The following is a 17,369-nucleotide window of genomic DNA, read 5'->3' as shown; positions in this document are numbered from 1 at the left end:
TCTCTCTGAGAAGTCTCCATTGTACACTGTTCCTGGAATAGTGAATTCTTTCCTTGATAGGTATTGATAAGCTGAGCCATTAACCGCTGTCTGGCTACTCCATTGTTGTCCCTGAAAGGCTGGTTGTGGTTGTTCCCAACGTCACAACATATTTCAGTAATCACACACATAGCAAAACTTCATAACTTCACATATAATGATAGTACATACAATCCACCAAGATATTAGATGACTTTTTTTTTTCAGATCAAGACTTTTTTTAAAAAAAGACTTTGTACAAAGGCATATTTTGTACAAAATATATAATTATGACAGTGGTGAATATGGAGGTTCCAGGGTGCTGCTCAGGGGTAGAGTGTTACAAATGGTAAGTCTAAGATTTTAGTGGCTGGTAACCTTTTTTTTTTTTCCCTCAGTTTAAAATTACTTCATTGCTTATTAACAGGTGAAGCCAAAAATTTAGTGCCATACTCTGGACCCAACAAAATGAGAGACTGTTTCTGTACCATAAACTTGGACCAAGAAGAAGTTTTTCGTACACAGGTGGTTGAGAAGTCTTTAAGGTACATCTACGTTTTTAGACTTACGTTTCTGTGAAGTAACTTTAGCATTGCGCGAAATGGATAGCTTGTCTTGTGGGTTGTGGTGGTGGTTGTGTAGTATTTTTTTGTTTGTTTGTGTTTTGTTTTTTAAATTGTAGTTCTTACGTACCACCTCTTCTCTCCATAATACAAAATATTTGCCTACCTCTGTTTTTCATTCTTCTTGTTTGCTGAGTAGTATCCCATCTACTGTGTCTGTGTGGTGTATTGTTTTTTTTTTTTTAATGGGAGTTGAGGGCTGCAATCTGGACAAAACTGCCTGACTTGTAAATCTTGAGAGTAACTAAAATGAAAACAACTAGTTCAAAAGCACTACGCATATAGTATTTAAAATAAATAAATGCTTAATATATACTGAAAATCATTGCACAACCAACTTCTTTTGGTCAACTGAACGTTCTTCTCATTCTGGATATTTTCAAGGGAAAGAGGGTTGCACTTGTTCTTTGGTCTCTTATACAATTTACTATTTCTGCCTTCTGTATTCATTATTCAGCCTTTTATTAGAATTCTACTTTGGTGTCTGAATCCTGCAGAACCTGTTCCTAGAGTACAGGAGTCAAATTTTCCCACTCAGTCTTTAGTTTTTGTGATATCTCCTTATTTGATATTGATATAACTCTTGAAATTCTTGTTTCTTGGACGTGTAACTTATGCAAACATAGTATAGTTCTTTAGTGGCTAGACCAGCCACTTTTCCCGACACAAGTTACATTGGCATAAAGCGGCTGCGGTTAGTATATCGCTTGTGTGCATACATACTTGGCTTCTTTCATCAGCATTCTGCATATTCACCAGTAGCATTTGTTTTGATGCACAGTGTAGTGCGTTATGGGTTGATATCCTAGTGTACAACTCGCCATCATGTAGTGCACTCTTTTGGCAATGCATGGTGGGGCAGAAACCAGTCATGCAAGGGTGACAAGGACTATGGGGTCAAGTCCCCATCATGCAGCTTTCTCCATCCCATAATACCATCTCTGTCCAATAATTTTCACATGTATTTTGAAAATCCCACAAAGCTGCGAAGGGCTTGTCACCGTCTGCCATTTCTCACAGAAGCATGGAGCCTGCACTATTGTCCTGAGTATTGAAAGCATAGGACACACAATCATCCAGTATTTGGAGAGCTGCAAGAAGAGTCACGGGGAACATGACAATTTCCTAGAGGTCAGATTGCTGTGGGACAAAGCAAGAACCAATTCATGATTGTTGGTGGAATTCATGGAGCACCTGCGAACAGTGGAGCACTCCTTCTGGGCCCGAGATACGTGCCCTGACTGGTGGGTTTGCATCATAATGCAGGCTTGGGATGACAAGTAGTGGCTGCAGAACTTTTAGCTTCACAGGCCACATGCGGCTTCAAGACCACGTTCTTGGATTTGTGTGCTGAGCTCACCCAGCCCTCTACTGCAGGGACACGAAAGTGAGCTGCACTGACCGCTAAGAAGGAAGTGGCAATTGTACTTTAGAAACTAGCAACACTGGATTGCTACCAGTCAGGACGTAATAATTTTGGAGTTGGAAAATCCACCTTGGGGTTCGTTGTCATACAAGAGTGTAGGGCCATTAATTATCTCCTGCTACACAGGACTGTCTCTGTAGTGTGCAGGTCATAATGGATGGGTTTGTAGCCATGGGGTTCCCAAACTGCGGTGAAGTAATAGATGACACACACAGCCATATTTTTGGCACCAAACTGCCTTTCCACAGAGTACATAAACAGAAAGGGCTATTTTTTTAAGATAATGTAAGTGCTCATGGATCACTGGGGATGTTTCACTGACATCAGTGTTGGCTGGTAAGGGAAGGTTCATGGCACTGGTCTTTTTAAGAACACAGGACTGTTCAGAAAGCTACAGGTGGAGACTTGCTCTCCTGACAAATTACCATTGGCGATGTTGAAATGCCAGTAGTGCTTCTGGGGAACCCAGCCTAGCCTGGCTCTCGTGGCTCATGAAGCTGTACACAAGTCACCTCAGCACCAAGGACAGATTCAATGACTATCTCCGCATGTGCGGAATGACAATTGAATGTGCTTTTAGAAGGTTGAAGGGGCACTGGCATTGTTTGCTTTCAAGATCAAATCTCAGTGAGAAATATATCCCCAATGGTTATACCTGCCTTTTGTGTCTGCATAGTATCTGTAAAGCAAAATAGGAAAAGTTGCTGCTGGGATGGAGGTGGAGCAGCTGCATGAGTTTGAACAGCCAGATACAACGGCTATCAGAAGAACTCAGGGATGCTTTGAAAGAGCACTTTAACAGCAAGCCGTGGTAATGTGTTATGATGTACTGTACTTTACCTGGCTCTGCAGTTTGGGGGGCCTGTTAGGAAGTGTATGGTGCTTAGTACGCATCTGTGACTGTAACACTGACAATGCGCCTGTTAATTTTGGGGTGCTTTATGTACATTTATGACTTATACTGTTTCTCACTGGTCCCATGAATTGTATCACAAGTATACAATCTCAAATAAGTGGGTGATTTCAATACTACCAGCTATTCTGTAGCATATGTTGGGAACTAATAATAGCGAATTTATTTCCCTAACAATAGAGGTTTTTACTGAGTAACAACCAGATCAAAAATACTCTGCAAGTTAAAAGCAATTATATTAACACCGTAACACACACATTGAACAAAGATTAAAGAAGGAAAAGAAACATTCATGTCCATTTTAGCTACATATACATAAACTGTGACTCTCATAGGTCAGTGTATATGAAGCTGTGGTTGGCCTTAATATCCCCTGGGGTGGAGTGAGCGTTAAGGATGTGGCCCCTGATGCCACATGCAAAGTTGAGGGGTGTGGAGATGGTCGGAAGGTGCTATATTGGAATTTTCCATGGACTGCAAAGGGAGGCAAGCCTGGGACTCCTGAAGCCGTAGGTCTACAAGAGTATGCAGTATTTGTATTTTCTGATGGAGAACCCCCATTATGTCATGTTGCATCTCCAACTCCTGGACCTTTCTCCTGTCCACTCTTTCCTTTTCCATACAGTCTGCAGTAGTCAGTCTCCAGACCCTCAATTCATGGTCTGATGCAGCCTTGGCTTGCAGGATCTCACTGAACATGTAATCCTGCATCCTCTCTTCTCCTTATCTCGCTCAGGTGTTCTGTGGGTGTGGAGGGAGAACCCTGTAAGCCTGTAATGGCAGCAGCTAGAAATAAAACACAGCTACTGCCATTTTGATCACAACAAAAAGCAAAAGTTAAGATTTAGAACTGCCTTCCCTTGCTCCCCTGCAGTTTTAAACAAGACATGCCTAATGACACTTCTGCTTCGGAGTGCTTGTGCATGGCACCAGTCACTGTTCCAACCATGTAAGTATGTCCTGCAAGGGATGAGGAAATTGCTTGGTTGAATGAAACTGAGAATAGGACAATGGCACTGAATACTGGCACCACTTTCCACAAGCTGTAGTGTTTTGTTTTTTTTCTTTTAATCTGACAACACTCCTGATGGTAACAAAGACACAGAGAACACAGCTGCTGCAGGAGTGCTGAAGCTGCCGAGGCCCATATGCTATTAGCCTGTGTGCTGCAGTGGTGCCTGCTGAAGTTATCGGTAATTAGTATGGGAAAGTGTCCTGCCACGGAGGAAGAAATAAAGCTGCCGCCCTTGAAACCTTCAGAAGAGGATTGCAGGATATCACCATGGAAGTTTCATCAAGATCTCTCAGGAGGATTCAAGGGACATCCCTGTGTACATAAACTGCTCCACGTAGCTGCCTCTACCCCCACACAACTAACTTTACCTTTCTCTGTTGTACCAATACCTATTATAGTACAAGAAAGTTAATGAAAAGCCATAGCTGTGTCTTGCTAAGTTGTAATGGGAAATAAATTTACACACTTACCCAGTGTTTCTTCCTCTGCATCAGGCTTGTCTGTGCTTGACTGCTGGGACTGACTGAACTGTGGAGGAGTCTGAAACAGGTCCTGGTTCATGTCATAGCTGGGTTTTCCCCTCCCCCACTCGCATGTCCCACCTCCTCTTCATCCTTGCTGTTCACATCAGGGGCCTGTGACTCAGGCGTCTTAGAGGTATCCACAACCACATGCAGGCTTTCTGCCAGTATGGCATGTACACCTCTACCCTGATATAACGTGGTCCTTGGGAACCAAAAAATCTTACCATCTTATAGCTGAGACCGCATTATATCTAGGTAGGGAGAGGAACCGCTCCCCACCCTAGCTCACCCCTCCGCCACCTCCCACGAGCGCACCGCAGCTCCTCTTCTCCCCCCTCGCAGGCTTGCCATGCCAGTTGGAGCTGTGGCATGCTCGTGGGAGGAGGTGGAGTGGAGGTGAGCTGGGGCGGGGGGGCCACAGCAAGTAAAGGGGGGAGCGCAGAGGAACCACTTGTGGTAACATGAATTCAGATATAACGGGGTAAAGCAGCCCCGCTCCCCGGAGCGCTGCTTTACCGTGTTATATCCGAATTCGCGTTATATCAGACCGCATTATATCAGGGTAGAGGTGTAGTTCTTTGTAAAAATGGAAGGTCTGCAGCTTGGCACTTGATCAACTGTTGGCGTTACTGGCCTTCTGGAATGCCTGCCACAGTTGGTTTGCTTTCATATGGTACTGCCATGACGATTCCTGTCATATCCCTTCTCCTCCATCTCTTGGCTCATTGATGGCCACATTTCTATGGATATGTTTGTTCTGTAGATGTTGCATAACCTTTTCTGACAGGCCCAAGAGATCCAATATCTCCTGTCTACCCCAAGCTGCAGCGTATCTGGAGCGTGCAGCTGCCATGGTCAGCTGGGCAGTTGTGCACAACAATGAAGAATTGCTAGGTGTGCTCGCCAAGCTGAATAATCAAGAAAAGGCACTTCAAAAATTTGCAGAGCTTTAAAGGAGGAAGGCACCTTCTGGTCTCTGTGACCCCTGGGCAGTCAGGGTCACAATTGTGACCCAGAGCAGTCAGTGTGAGGCATTGTGGGACAACTTCTGGAGGACTGTTAGGCAGTGTGTTACCTCTGTCACCTCTACGTTTGCGCTTTATCAACCTCAATATATCGATCATGGCTCAATGCTGCTCAGAAGTTGGGTTACTTTGTCAGTATAATGGAGAGCTTACATTGATGGGGAAACAAATTTTAAGTGTAGACACATGTACAACTAGTCGACCTAAGGCAGCTCACTTGGATCTAATTTTATAGAGTAGACCTGGCCTGGGTAACTTTCTCCTTGTTGCTATATGCACTGGAAATAAGCTTCTGAAATCTTGTCACCAGTGTTGAAACATAGTGAATGTGCACATTTCTATTTGTTTATAAATACACATATACAATAAAGGTTTATAGCCATTCTTTTTAAGTGCACTGGAACTGTAAAAGTTCAGGTTTATTGGCCATGTCAAAACCTTTACCGATTCAGTGCACTTAAAAACAGAGTTTCTTGGTGTTAACTTTTATAAGAACGTTTATATGGTGGTACCCAAATCTTGTAAGTATCTCTTTATTAAAAAGAGGATTCTCCTTTTAACTTCTTAACATAACTACATTGAGAGCCATTAGTTGCACAGTACAATTGTGATGGGGCACTCTACTCGCTAGTGGATGACACCACCTCCTCCTGGCCATTCTGGGGATTAGTGTCACAAGGTCAACTCCCTTTCCTGTATTTATATTCAGTCTCTTTCTGTCTGCAGCCCCTCTCTTGGTCCATGAGTTACTACTGCCTCTTCGTGACTCGGCCCTACAGCCAGGTCACTATACATGTTATCCACTTCTGGGATACCAAAGTCTGCCTTCTCATCCCAGGCAGTCTTTCCTTTCACTGCCTCATAGTACCACTTCCTCGGTGGCTGGCAGGGGAAACCGGCCCCACTCTCTCTTCCAGCTGAGGGACCTTCTAATCACCAGCCAAAGTTTGTTCCCTTCTAGACCTTACTGCCTTTCCCTGAGCCCTTTCCTTACCATCTGGCAACCTTCCCATCTCTGGGGTTGCCAACTATGCTACTCTCTCCCAGGGAGCAACTGCAGGCTACTTGTCTTAGCAGCCCCAAACACTCCTCCCCTCTCCCAGGGAGTCACTGCAGCCCCTCTGTATCCGCTCAGTGGCTTTATAGAAGCCCTGCCTGTTCCTATACAGGTGAGCTTCCTCGAATTAGGGCTTTCCTCTCAGTCTTAATTTTCCCAGCTTGCAGCCCAATAGGTAAATTGGCCCATCTGAACACCCCATCACAACAATATTTATAAAATTAATTTAAAAGTGTGTGTGTGTGTGTGTGTATTATATATACTGAAACCAAATGACTCTTAACTATAATAGAAATTGGCACTTAAATCTTATTGATGTATAACATTGTAATAGAATTTTCATTTGGTTTTTTTTCTTGAGAAAACTCAGGATCTTGGATACCCACTGAGTTTTTCCAACATACAACTTATATTAATAAAATGGAAAAACTTCACTAAAGAGTTAAGATGGTTACTGTTTCAGTGGAGTCTAACATTGGTTTTTGTCTGTACAAATCTATGAAATGCCATAAAACAAGCTGTGTTCTGGCAGCAAATGAGCCAAAGTGGGATGTACATTAGTAGACTGTTGGTGCATGCTGTGAAGCTTGAGGTAAAAAGTCTACTAATGCACATCCTATTGTGGCTCATTGCTATGCTAATTTAGAATACCAAATTAAATCAGAAAAGGGGAAACTTGCCATTCTGTGTTGTACTAGTATTTATTAATTGAGCTAACTCTTCCCAATTCTGAGTATAGATGATAGTAAATGGTGTATAAAGTCATATTGTTAATTTTACAAACAATACTTTTTACAAATTTATAATTAAACCTAAATGACCGTTTTCAAATAAAGTATATTAATTACATGATGATACTACTTTATTTGCTTGGTACATCATTAAATAGTACGTCTCACAGGCACTTGTCCAAATTGAGGTCCTACTGTAGTAACAACTACTAATATAAATTATGTTGTGGAAATGTCCTCTGGTTAAACATCTCTGGAAAGAAGTTGACCCTAGAATTAAGGGGATTTTTGGAACCTTCAAATATCAGTCAAGAACTACATATTAGGATATTTACCTGTGAATTTGGGCTTCTCTCAGAAACTACGAACCCCACGTACTGAGTTGGAAAAGTAAATCGGTGCACAGAACAATGATATTCTGATCTAGCAGACAAAGAAAGGGTCACTTTCTGTCACAGGGATCAACTACACAAGTTTGAAGAAATCTTGGTTCCATTTTTTTTAGAAATAAGTCCTTTAGGGTACAGGCTTTCTTTTCTAGAAAGATGCGAATAAATATGTTGAAAGAACCTAAATAATTCCTCTGAAATTTTAGTGCTTGACTTAATTTCTTTTGATCACTTAAATTTACAAGTAGCTTTGTTTTAACACTTGAATCTTTGTCATCATAGACCTGAACATCTGTCTCAGTAGTTCTAGTATAATATATCACTAGAATATTGTGGCCACAGAAACAAATGAGTAAACAAAACTTTAAAACTCTGGAGTGCCTCAGTTATTTGGTGAACTGGGAAGGAGCGAGATTTCCCTTCATAACTTGAACATTTTGGAAAATTGGATTGTTGAACTCTGGAGAAGAGAAAAATCTCTCCTGCATGTAATTTAATTTTTTGTGAAACATTACATCTGGGTTAAAATTTAACTTGCTAAATTTTAGCAGATGTCATCTTCTATAAATTCTACAACAAAATATTTTGCTATTTACAGTTACCCCCCCCCCTTTTTTTTCCCCAGTCCTTTCTTTGGTGAAGAGTTTTACTTTGAGATTCCAAGAACATTCCAGTGTTTGTCCTTCTATATTTATGATAAGAGCGTTTTACAAAGAGTCCTACGTATAGGTAAGAACTAGTATATTCTGAAAATAACCTTTACTGTTGAAATTATATAAAATATGTTGATAGTCTAAAGCAGGGGTGAGCAAGTTACAGCCCACAGGCCAGATCCAGTCTGCCATCCGTTTTAATCTGGCCTTCAAGCTTCCGCTGGGGAGCAGAGTCTGGGGCTTCCCCCGCTCCGGTGCTCCAGCTGGGCAGCGGGGTCAGGGGCCACTCCCGAAAGCAGTGGCATGGCCCCTGTCTGGCTCCTACATGTGGGGGCAGCCAGGGGGCTCCGCTCTGCACGCTGCCCCCACCCCAAGCACCGCCCTGCAGCTCCCTGGGCCGGGAACTGCAGCCAATGGGAGCTGCAGTGGCAGTGTCTGCAGACGGGGCAGCATGTAGAGCTGCCTGGTCATGCTTCTGTGTAGGAGCTGGAGCAGGGATATGCCATTGCTTCCTGGAGCCGTTTGACGTCAGCACTGCCCTGAGTCTGCACCCCTGATCCCCCTCCTACCCTCTGAACCCCTCGATCTAAGCCTGGTGTACCCTCTTGCACCCTTTCTCTCACCCCAACTCCTCGGTCCTAGCCCGGAGCACCCTCCTACACCCCAAACTCCACATCACCAGTCCCGCCCCAGCCCTGATCCCCCTCCTGCCCTCCAAACCCCTCTATTCCAGCCCTGAGCTCCCTCCCTCCCTCATAACTCCTCATTTCTGGCCTCAGCCAGAGCCCTCATCCCCTCCTGCACCCCAACCCCAATTTTGTGAGCATTCATGGCCTGCCATACAATTTCTATTCCCAGATGTGGCCCTTGGGCCAAATAGTTTGTCCACCCCGGTCTAAAGGTTTTGGGTTTTTTTGTACAGACAGTTTTAGCTCAGCACACAGTTTAAAGTAATTAAAATGCAGTACTGTTCTAAATTGGGTACAGGAGTCTGCTTAATTTTGTCCTATTCTAACTTGGTCCTTTTGGAGGGTGATAGAACAACTTGATATAATTACTCGCCATATTCAGTGCATTTCAGAAAAATATATAATTTACCCTTTGGTTTCTACAACTCTATGCCAACAAAATATGTGGATCATTGCTTGTATTTTGGAGCTATATAGTGGAAGTAATTAACCCCCCCCCCCCCCCCCCAATTTTCTGAAGACCTCCTAAGACATTTAGTTTTGTCATGAAATGGCTAAAAGGTACAAAATGGTACTGCAAAATGTTTTACGTGAGTAGGCTTACCTGATAAAATGGAAGGAAATGTACGTTTTCACTGTATCATTGCCCTTTTGCCGCTGCTTTTATGAAGACTCTTTGGATAAATAGTTCCTTTAAAAACTCTTGTTAACTGTTCAGTGGAAATAGTTACTTCACATTACTTGAACTGAGGAGGGAAATACTCTGTGCAAGCATGCTAGATAATTTGGTATAATCGCTTTTCAAATAGCAATCAGTGCAAAAGCTATCTACCTTTCAATTTTCTATTTTTTAAACATTCTTCGGCACCTTTATTCTCTTAAACATTAATTTTGTTTAGCATTTAAAGGGACATATTAACTTGTTTTCAGGCAGAAGTTTAATTTTACCTAGTAATATTACTTGTCACATCCAAGGTACTGAGTATAATTAAAGAGATTTTTCTCCAGTTGGTTTACTGTTTGTATAGTCCTTTTTCACTGTTTTCTCTTGGTGAGTAGTTTCCCTTATTTGTTTGGGTCTTTCATACAGCATCAAAGGAGAAAAATAATTTTAAAAATTATAGTATATTTTCCACTTTTTATGTTTTACAATGTTAAACAACTTGAATCTTTAAAAAAAGACTAAATTTTATATTGAAGTTGTCTCTTATTAAAAGCAATATCTAATGCTTCCATGGGAAAGTCAGTTTCTTACATTATCACACTCTTTTTCTGTAGGAAAGGTAGCAATCAAAAAAGAGGACTTATGCAAATATACCAGCAAAGAGACATGGTTTTTGCTTCAGCCTGTTGATTCTAATTCAGAGGTCCAGGTAACTATTAATGCTTAAAATAAAGAAAAAATGTTACATATATGGTAAAAGTTCTAGTTGCAGTAAGATAACTATTTTTAGGAGTTACAGAAAACTTTGCCAGATGGATGGGGAGCACCTGGGTAATTTCTGTAACTTTTTAAATGCCTGCTTCATTTCTAATAGTAATAGCCATGCATTTCTAAAATGGCTATGTTGTATTGTTTCTCGTGACAGCTTTTCAAGAAGTAGCGTTATTGAGAGAGCAATGTTGGATGGAAATTATAGTAACTGTGTGTGTGTGTGTGTCTTTACTTTACAAATATATATTGACTTGAAAACCTTGTGCAAGAGACATGTGCCTGCAGAGAGGAGGAGTGAAGAACGGGGAAACATACAAACTTGTTTTGTTTTTTCCATTTAAGTATCTTGGTAGTATAGCACAGTGTTCAATATATGTAATTTGAAATGGTGTTTGAAGGACCTCAGGGTTGGAGTATTCTGGGGTGCCCTTCCTGGGGAGTTTTAAAATACCTGACACTGGGTACATTCCAAAAATAATAATTTTTCTCTTCTTGAGCCTCTGAGTTTAGTTCTGCTGGCAGTGTTGTCTTAGCAGCACCTAGAGTTGAGTTGGATTCTACTGTAAGCAGGGAAAGTGCATTAGTCCTCCTTTCAATTTGATGGAGAAAATTCAACAGGAGGCTCTTGAGAACCTCCTTTAGAAAGTTGCTGCTGTGATAACCATACATCTTAAACTTAGTACAGTTTTCTCAAACTTATATAAGGGCAGGACCCACAACCCTTCAGATTGAAACTTTCTGTAAAAGGGGGATCTATGGGTGAGATTTTCAAATAGGGTAGACATGTTAATGCCCAGAATTATCCACTTGTGCATTGTAATCATACACATGTAGAATTACATTACCTGGGCAGGCAGGTAGGCACAGAATTGTGTGCCCAAACTTGTTGGAAAATCTGTCTTTGTGCAAAGCAACATCTGAATTAATATCATATACTAGTAGAACAAATCAGAACAGGCTTAATTTAGTATCTCATTCTTCCCTCCAATACCATATGAGTGCTAATCAACCATACCCTTCTCCCAGAAAGCCATTCAGAATGCAGAAATGTCATTCCTTCTTTGGTCTAAGTGGGTATCACACTTGATTCTTATTTGCAAAGAAACATGTGGAACAGTAGCTCGCTTTTCGCTGTATACTCTACATGTATTAGGCAAATATGAAGCTGTTCATAAACAACTTTAGTGTATAGTGTTCTAGATACAGAAAAATATCAAACTTGGCTCTCTCAAATAACAATGCAGGAAATGTTCATTTCTTCCAAAACCGGCTTGTAAATGCCACTTTTTCTATACAGTCCACTCTTCAGACTATGCACTTAGCCATCTGTTCTCCTGCTGCTTTCCACCTGACTCCTCCCAATCCCTAATTATGGGTGCAACTGGATGATGTGGCACTGAAGGAGCATATATGTTCCTTTGGTGTATTCAGGATACACTTTTTTGCTCTTTGGGCTTTTTTTTTCTCTTTTACCTTTTATTAATTTAGTGAAGCTGTGCTTACCATATGCCTGATGAATGACCTAAATTTTCATACAGAGGCAAAATGTTGGCCATTGCTGATATAACATTAACACTTAATTAGGAAATGTCAGCAATAGAGATGCTAATTCTGATTAACTATAGAGCTGTTCTGTGTTCTGGTATACAATTTGCAGATGCAGCAAAACTAGATGGAGTCATGAAGTACTTTATTTTTTTTCTTACTAACAAGCTTATCTAGATTTCTTTTGCATTATACTACCAGCAGTGCATTTTACCATTTCTGAGGGGAGTGCATTGTTTGCCACATGGTTTTTAGATAAGTGAAAATAACCATGCAAAACCCCACAGTATTTCAACAAATTTTGACAATTTCTAGAAGCACAAGAGGTTGGATTTATCCAAGGAGCCGAGACTAAGGGCCTGTCTACACTTACTCCAGAACAATCGATCCAGCAGGGGTCGATTATTGCATCTAGTTAAGACGCAATAAATCGACCACCGAGCACTCTCCTGTCGACTCCGGTAGTCCACCAGAGCGAGAGGCACTGGCAGAGTCAATGGGCGAGTGTCAGCAGTCAATTTACCGCGGTGTCTTCACCACAATAAGTAGATCTAAGTATGTTGACTTCAGCTATGTTATTCATGGTGTAGACCAGGCCTTGGGTCCACTAGACAATCTAGGTCCCTGGTGTCATCCACCAATAAGCATTCAGAAGGACTGGGGAAAGGGTCTTCTGGCATGAGAAGCTCCCTGCTTCCAGCCTCTTCATATCAGGGGTCCTTGGCTCCAGCTCTAGAACCCGTACCATCTGGATTGACCCCTGCCATGGTGCCAACTACTTCTGGGCAACAAGATCAGCAACAGGAGTCTGTTGGTACGATGTCAGAGGCATGTGCAACAACATTAGACCTATTCAGCCTTTGATGCGGGAGTTCCCAATGGTATAGGAGAAAGCTCGCCTGGTACCAATGAGTGCACAGACACTGGCTATGGGCTTACTTGAGTCTAGTGGTTTGGTACTGTAGGGTGATAAAGCATCAGACCATCTGGTGTTTTCTCTACTGTTGCAGTCTAGGGTAAATCTACCTTGATATCCCCTGATACAGCACCTCTGTGGACAGGGACTCAGGGTCTTTCTCTGAGGTAGGCTGGTTCTCTGGTTCTGAATCGAAGTTTTTCACTAAGCCGGTTATGGTTTCCTTAACTATCTTGTTCTGTAAGCCACTCACTATGGTTTTAAAAACAAAAAAGTCACATAAGTTCTGTAGTCCCTTGTATCAGTAATCAGGGGCTATATAATGAAGTTTTCTGCAGCTAGCTTTAAGCTAACAATGTTATGGTAATGCTATTAATCAGGGTGGATTTGATTTAAATCAAATTGATTTAAATCATGATTTAAATTCCTACTTAAGAAGACTCAATTTAATCATGGTTTTCTACATAAAAGTGCATTCTTATTGGTTGTTACAACCTTTTAATACATATTTTTCACAACTCAGATGTAGGTTTCATTTTTAGAAGGTACACACTATATACATTTTTAAACAGTGATTTATTATGAAAACTTTTCAGATTAGTTTTCCAGCTATATCAGAAAACGAATGATTGTTTGGTTATTTCATTTATCAAAGATAATTGAAGCAGATATTTATGAAGTCATTGGGAGGTGAACTGTCTCCAGTTCAACAGGTTAATCATTAATAATTGGAGGATTTTCTTGCCATGCTGTATTAGGAAGAGAACATCACCAGACATTTAAATTGTTTTATTTAACCAAAACAACAACATTAAGTATTCTGGATTTTTTTTTTTCTTCAACAGAAAACCTATAATATTTTAACCAAACAAGCCTATGTCCCTCACTTCTCACATTTATCTCCAGACTTCTCCCTGTCCAGATCTATTCCGCCCCCAACAAACTTCTATTCATTGAACTTTTTGAAACTTTCTACTTTTAGAGAGAGTAAGGGATTGACCGTATATACAAATTTGCAGAGGGACAATAGAGTTGAGGTCTGTTGTTTCTCATCTCTATATATTTATTTTAAAACGTTTTTGCTGTTAACAAGCATGTTACCTCTGGATACACAAATCCAGTTTGAGAACTGCAAAACTAAGCATCTCTGATAGTATCATCTAGACGGAGCACTGGGTCATTGGGTAGATAGAAAGATTAACCTAAATCTATACTGAAGCCCCGTGAGATTGGGTCCCTAAACCATGAGCTATTGCAACTCATTTACAAAACTTTTTTTAAACATTGTATGAATACATTGTCTCATACTATAGAATTAGAATGTATAATCCGTATTCCATAATGAGATATCTAAGACAATGTATCTTAATTAAAACTATCTTTAGATAGATTTTATTAAAAAAATGCTTTTTGAGGAAAAAAGCTGATTTAAATAAACATTTTTTTAAAAAAAAACATTTTTATCCACCCTGCTACTGATAGCTCTTCATTTGGTATTCAAGAGCTCTTTCTAAGATTACTGGCATCATCTTAAATATCCCATTGTTTTACCCTGTAAATCTATTTTTTATGACATCATTTCTGTGCTTACACAAGGCTTGACAAATATTTTCTTAATGTACTTGTCATTCAGTGCATGTAGTAACAGTTTACGAAATACTTGGCAGGGATCCCAAAATAGTTACTGTTGAAACTTCCTTATGAAAGAAACTTCTAAGTCTCCAACTCTCTTCTGCTCCTCCCATGTGTCCAGTGATGTACACAGAGGAAAACGGCCTTTGCCCCAAAGGAATTAGAACATTTTTCTGACGTATACATGTTTTGATGTAAGCGTGCAAGAGCTCAGCTAAGGGTTTTATTGTCTTTATGGGGCAGCAACAGTAGCAGTGTTTTATAGGTCAAGTTGTAGCTTGTTCCAGTTAGTAAAAATCAGTCTTGTATCTTCCCACCCACTCCCCAAATTCTTCAGAGCAGTGTGTTCTTTATGAATCTAATCTTATGGTGTCTCACCATAGAATCTTTTAGCTAACTTTTAGGTAATCTAAACTTGTACATATTTAATCACCATAAGTCTTTAGATAAACCTGTGTTAATGGACTATGTTAAAAGAACCAGTTATTGACTCATTAATTTCAACATAAAAATTTGAGAACTGTTTATATTCTGCTTTGCCAAGTTTGAGCTCTAACTTTTTTTATTCTTTTAAATAACTCATTGAGAAGTTTGTGTGCTTTCAAAAGTGGAGCGATCACTAGGCCTGTCAGCATTGTTTAGCTGCGCTGGTGCAAACCCTAGTGTATATGTGGTGTGCTGGTATAAACTGTGACTTGAACCAGTGCAGCGGACAGGTTTTCTACGTACAAGAGTAGAAAGGAGATCAGTTGTGCCTCACTCAAAAGCGTGAATTGGAGGAGAATTAACAGTTGGATAAGTGACTAGCATGTAGTGGGTGGTGGATTCATTTTTATGTAAACTGGAATATAATATAAAGGGAAGGGAATATATGACTTGCACTGTGAATGTTGAAGATGCATGATGCACAACTAGACCTGGAAAAGTCTAGGAGATGATGAAACTTCCTCAAGTGAAGTATCAAATGTTTCAGGACTTTCAGTAGAATGGACTCATTGATGGGGAGCAGCTGGGTCTTCCTCTGGATGGCAGGATAGTAACAACCACTCCCACCCCAAACTGGGAAACTGAACTGCTGGGAAAGATCCCGTAAAAGGCCCTGCCGGGGACAAGCTGGTTTGGGGGGGGAGGGAAGTAACAAGGACCAGATGCTTACTTCTCAGCACGGGGAAAGAAAAGTGGTGCCCCTGCCTTAAAGAGGGATAGGATGCTTCCTTTCTCTGTAGTTGGAAAGGGAGGAGGAGTGATGTGATGTGTAGCTGATTTGACGATTCGTCAGATGCTCAACATGGTGTCACAAAATTTTCATAAAGGTAACTATCATTTGCCACCACTGTTTATCATGCTGACCAATATTTTCTCCATTTCCTCTCCGTGTGTGCATGTATTGCATCCGCTTATCTGTTATAGGTAGAACAGGTAGTGCTGGTTATAATTAAGGTTGCCCAACACTTTCCATTATAAGACTCTGTTTTCAGTTTCCTTTAGTTGTTAGGATTCAAACTTATAGACTGAATTATTTTTTCAAAGTTTCGGCTAAAATGGTTCAGCTGTTTCCAGTAATGAGACTGGGGGGAAATGCTTATTTTGTCCATGTTTTTAAAAACAAACAAACAAACAAAAAAAAAACCATGCTTGCAAGAGTTTCCTCAAAGCTCTAGCACCTCCATGCTTTGTATTGGGGATTTGAAATGGCAGGAGTGCGGCCCTAGCAACAGGGAAGTGCCTTTTGCCACCGCTGTAAAAAAATCAGCCCTCATTTGGCCAAGTTTTGAGCCTCTGGAAATAACAGTTCACACTTGCCAAGTAGAAACTTGTTAGAGCTAAATTCTCCAAAGATCTCTCAACGTGCCCCTTCCATGGGTTGCAAGGGGTGAAACAGGACTTCCCTGTTTGTCCAAACCAATTGTCCAAACCAATTCAGCTACTTGGTACGGTATGGGGTAGTAGGTGCTGGTTCGATTGTTTACAACGATTAAGTCCACTGATCTATTGATGCACCATAGTCCAGGTGGCAGTGTATAGAAGTTCATAATTTGGTCATACACTGGAAGGATTTTGCCTCCTAGTGTGTTACTGCAGGATTGCATACATTCCCAACAGAATACACCGTACCCCATATACATTACCCCTAAATGCCCCTCCCCCCCCCCCCCCCCCCCGGAATAGGCCATTGATCCTGCTCCTCCATAGTCATAGAGGGGCACATCCATATTCCTCCTCTGGATATACAACTGCTTAATGTGATAACAAGTCCAATTTACTCCATTCCACCCCCCGACCTATTTCCTAGTGGCTCCCACCACGCTCCCCCTTCCCTACTTACTCCCATGGGTTCAAGGGAACCACCTTATTTGCATTTCCTTCCCATGGTATCGTAGTAACAATTACACAAAAATGGTCCCCACAGGTCGGGGATGTTATTTTCCAGGTAGATGGGTATGTTTTTGCAATTGTGGATAAATATGGGCTAGCCTCCCGATTTAATACTGAAGGTCATTGTTCTGACCAGGCATCTCTCATAATATCCATTAACATTATTAACTGAGCATTTTGAATACTTACACACACTTCTCCCCATGTTAGTCTTCTGAAGCCATCCCCTACCCATGTCACCAGGTGCCCTGCCCAATGAGTTAACTGCAAGTTTACCTCTACTGCTGTCCTCCACCCTGTGGCAACTGCTAATAGTTGCTGTGCCATTCATTTGTTGTTGAAATTTCACATTTTGGCTTACTAATTGTTTGGTTACCCACTCGTCCCCCAGATTCCATGTAC

General features: G+C 41.1%; 1 protein-coding gene across 8 annotated transcripts in view; it reads left to right on the top strand.

Annotated features, from left to right (window-relative positions):
• Positions 1–17,369, top strand: part of RASA2 (RAS p21 protein activator 2) — a 123,331-nt gene that overhangs the window by 19,910 nt on the left and 86,052 nt on the right. For 6 of the 8 annotated variants that reach the window (XR_006283576.1, XR_006283575.1, XR_005226735.2 and 3 more), the window contains 3 exons: positions 446–563; positions 8,347–8,450; positions 10,342–10,436. The exons of the other annotated variants lie outside the window; for them this stretch is intronic. Coding sequence is in view for 3 of the 6 variants with exons in the window: in XM_037908738.2 (XP_037764666.1) it covers positions 446–563; positions 8,347–8,450; positions 10,342–10,436 (317 nt within the window). In the remaining 3 variants the exon portion in view is untranslated. The remainder of the gene's footprint in view (positions 1–445; positions 564–8,346; positions 8,451–10,341; positions 10,437–17,369) is intronic. 8 annotated transcript variants of the gene reach the window in all.

Source organism: Chelonia mydas, chromosome 9, assembly GCF_015237465.2.
Source record: "Chelonia mydas isolate rCheMyd1 chromosome 9, rCheMyd1.pri.v2, whole genome shotgun sequence".
NCBI classification, from domain to species: Eukaryota; Metazoa; Chordata; order Testudines; family Cheloniidae; genus Chelonia; species Chelonia mydas.
This window is presented reverse-complemented; position numbering and strand designations above follow the sequence as displayed.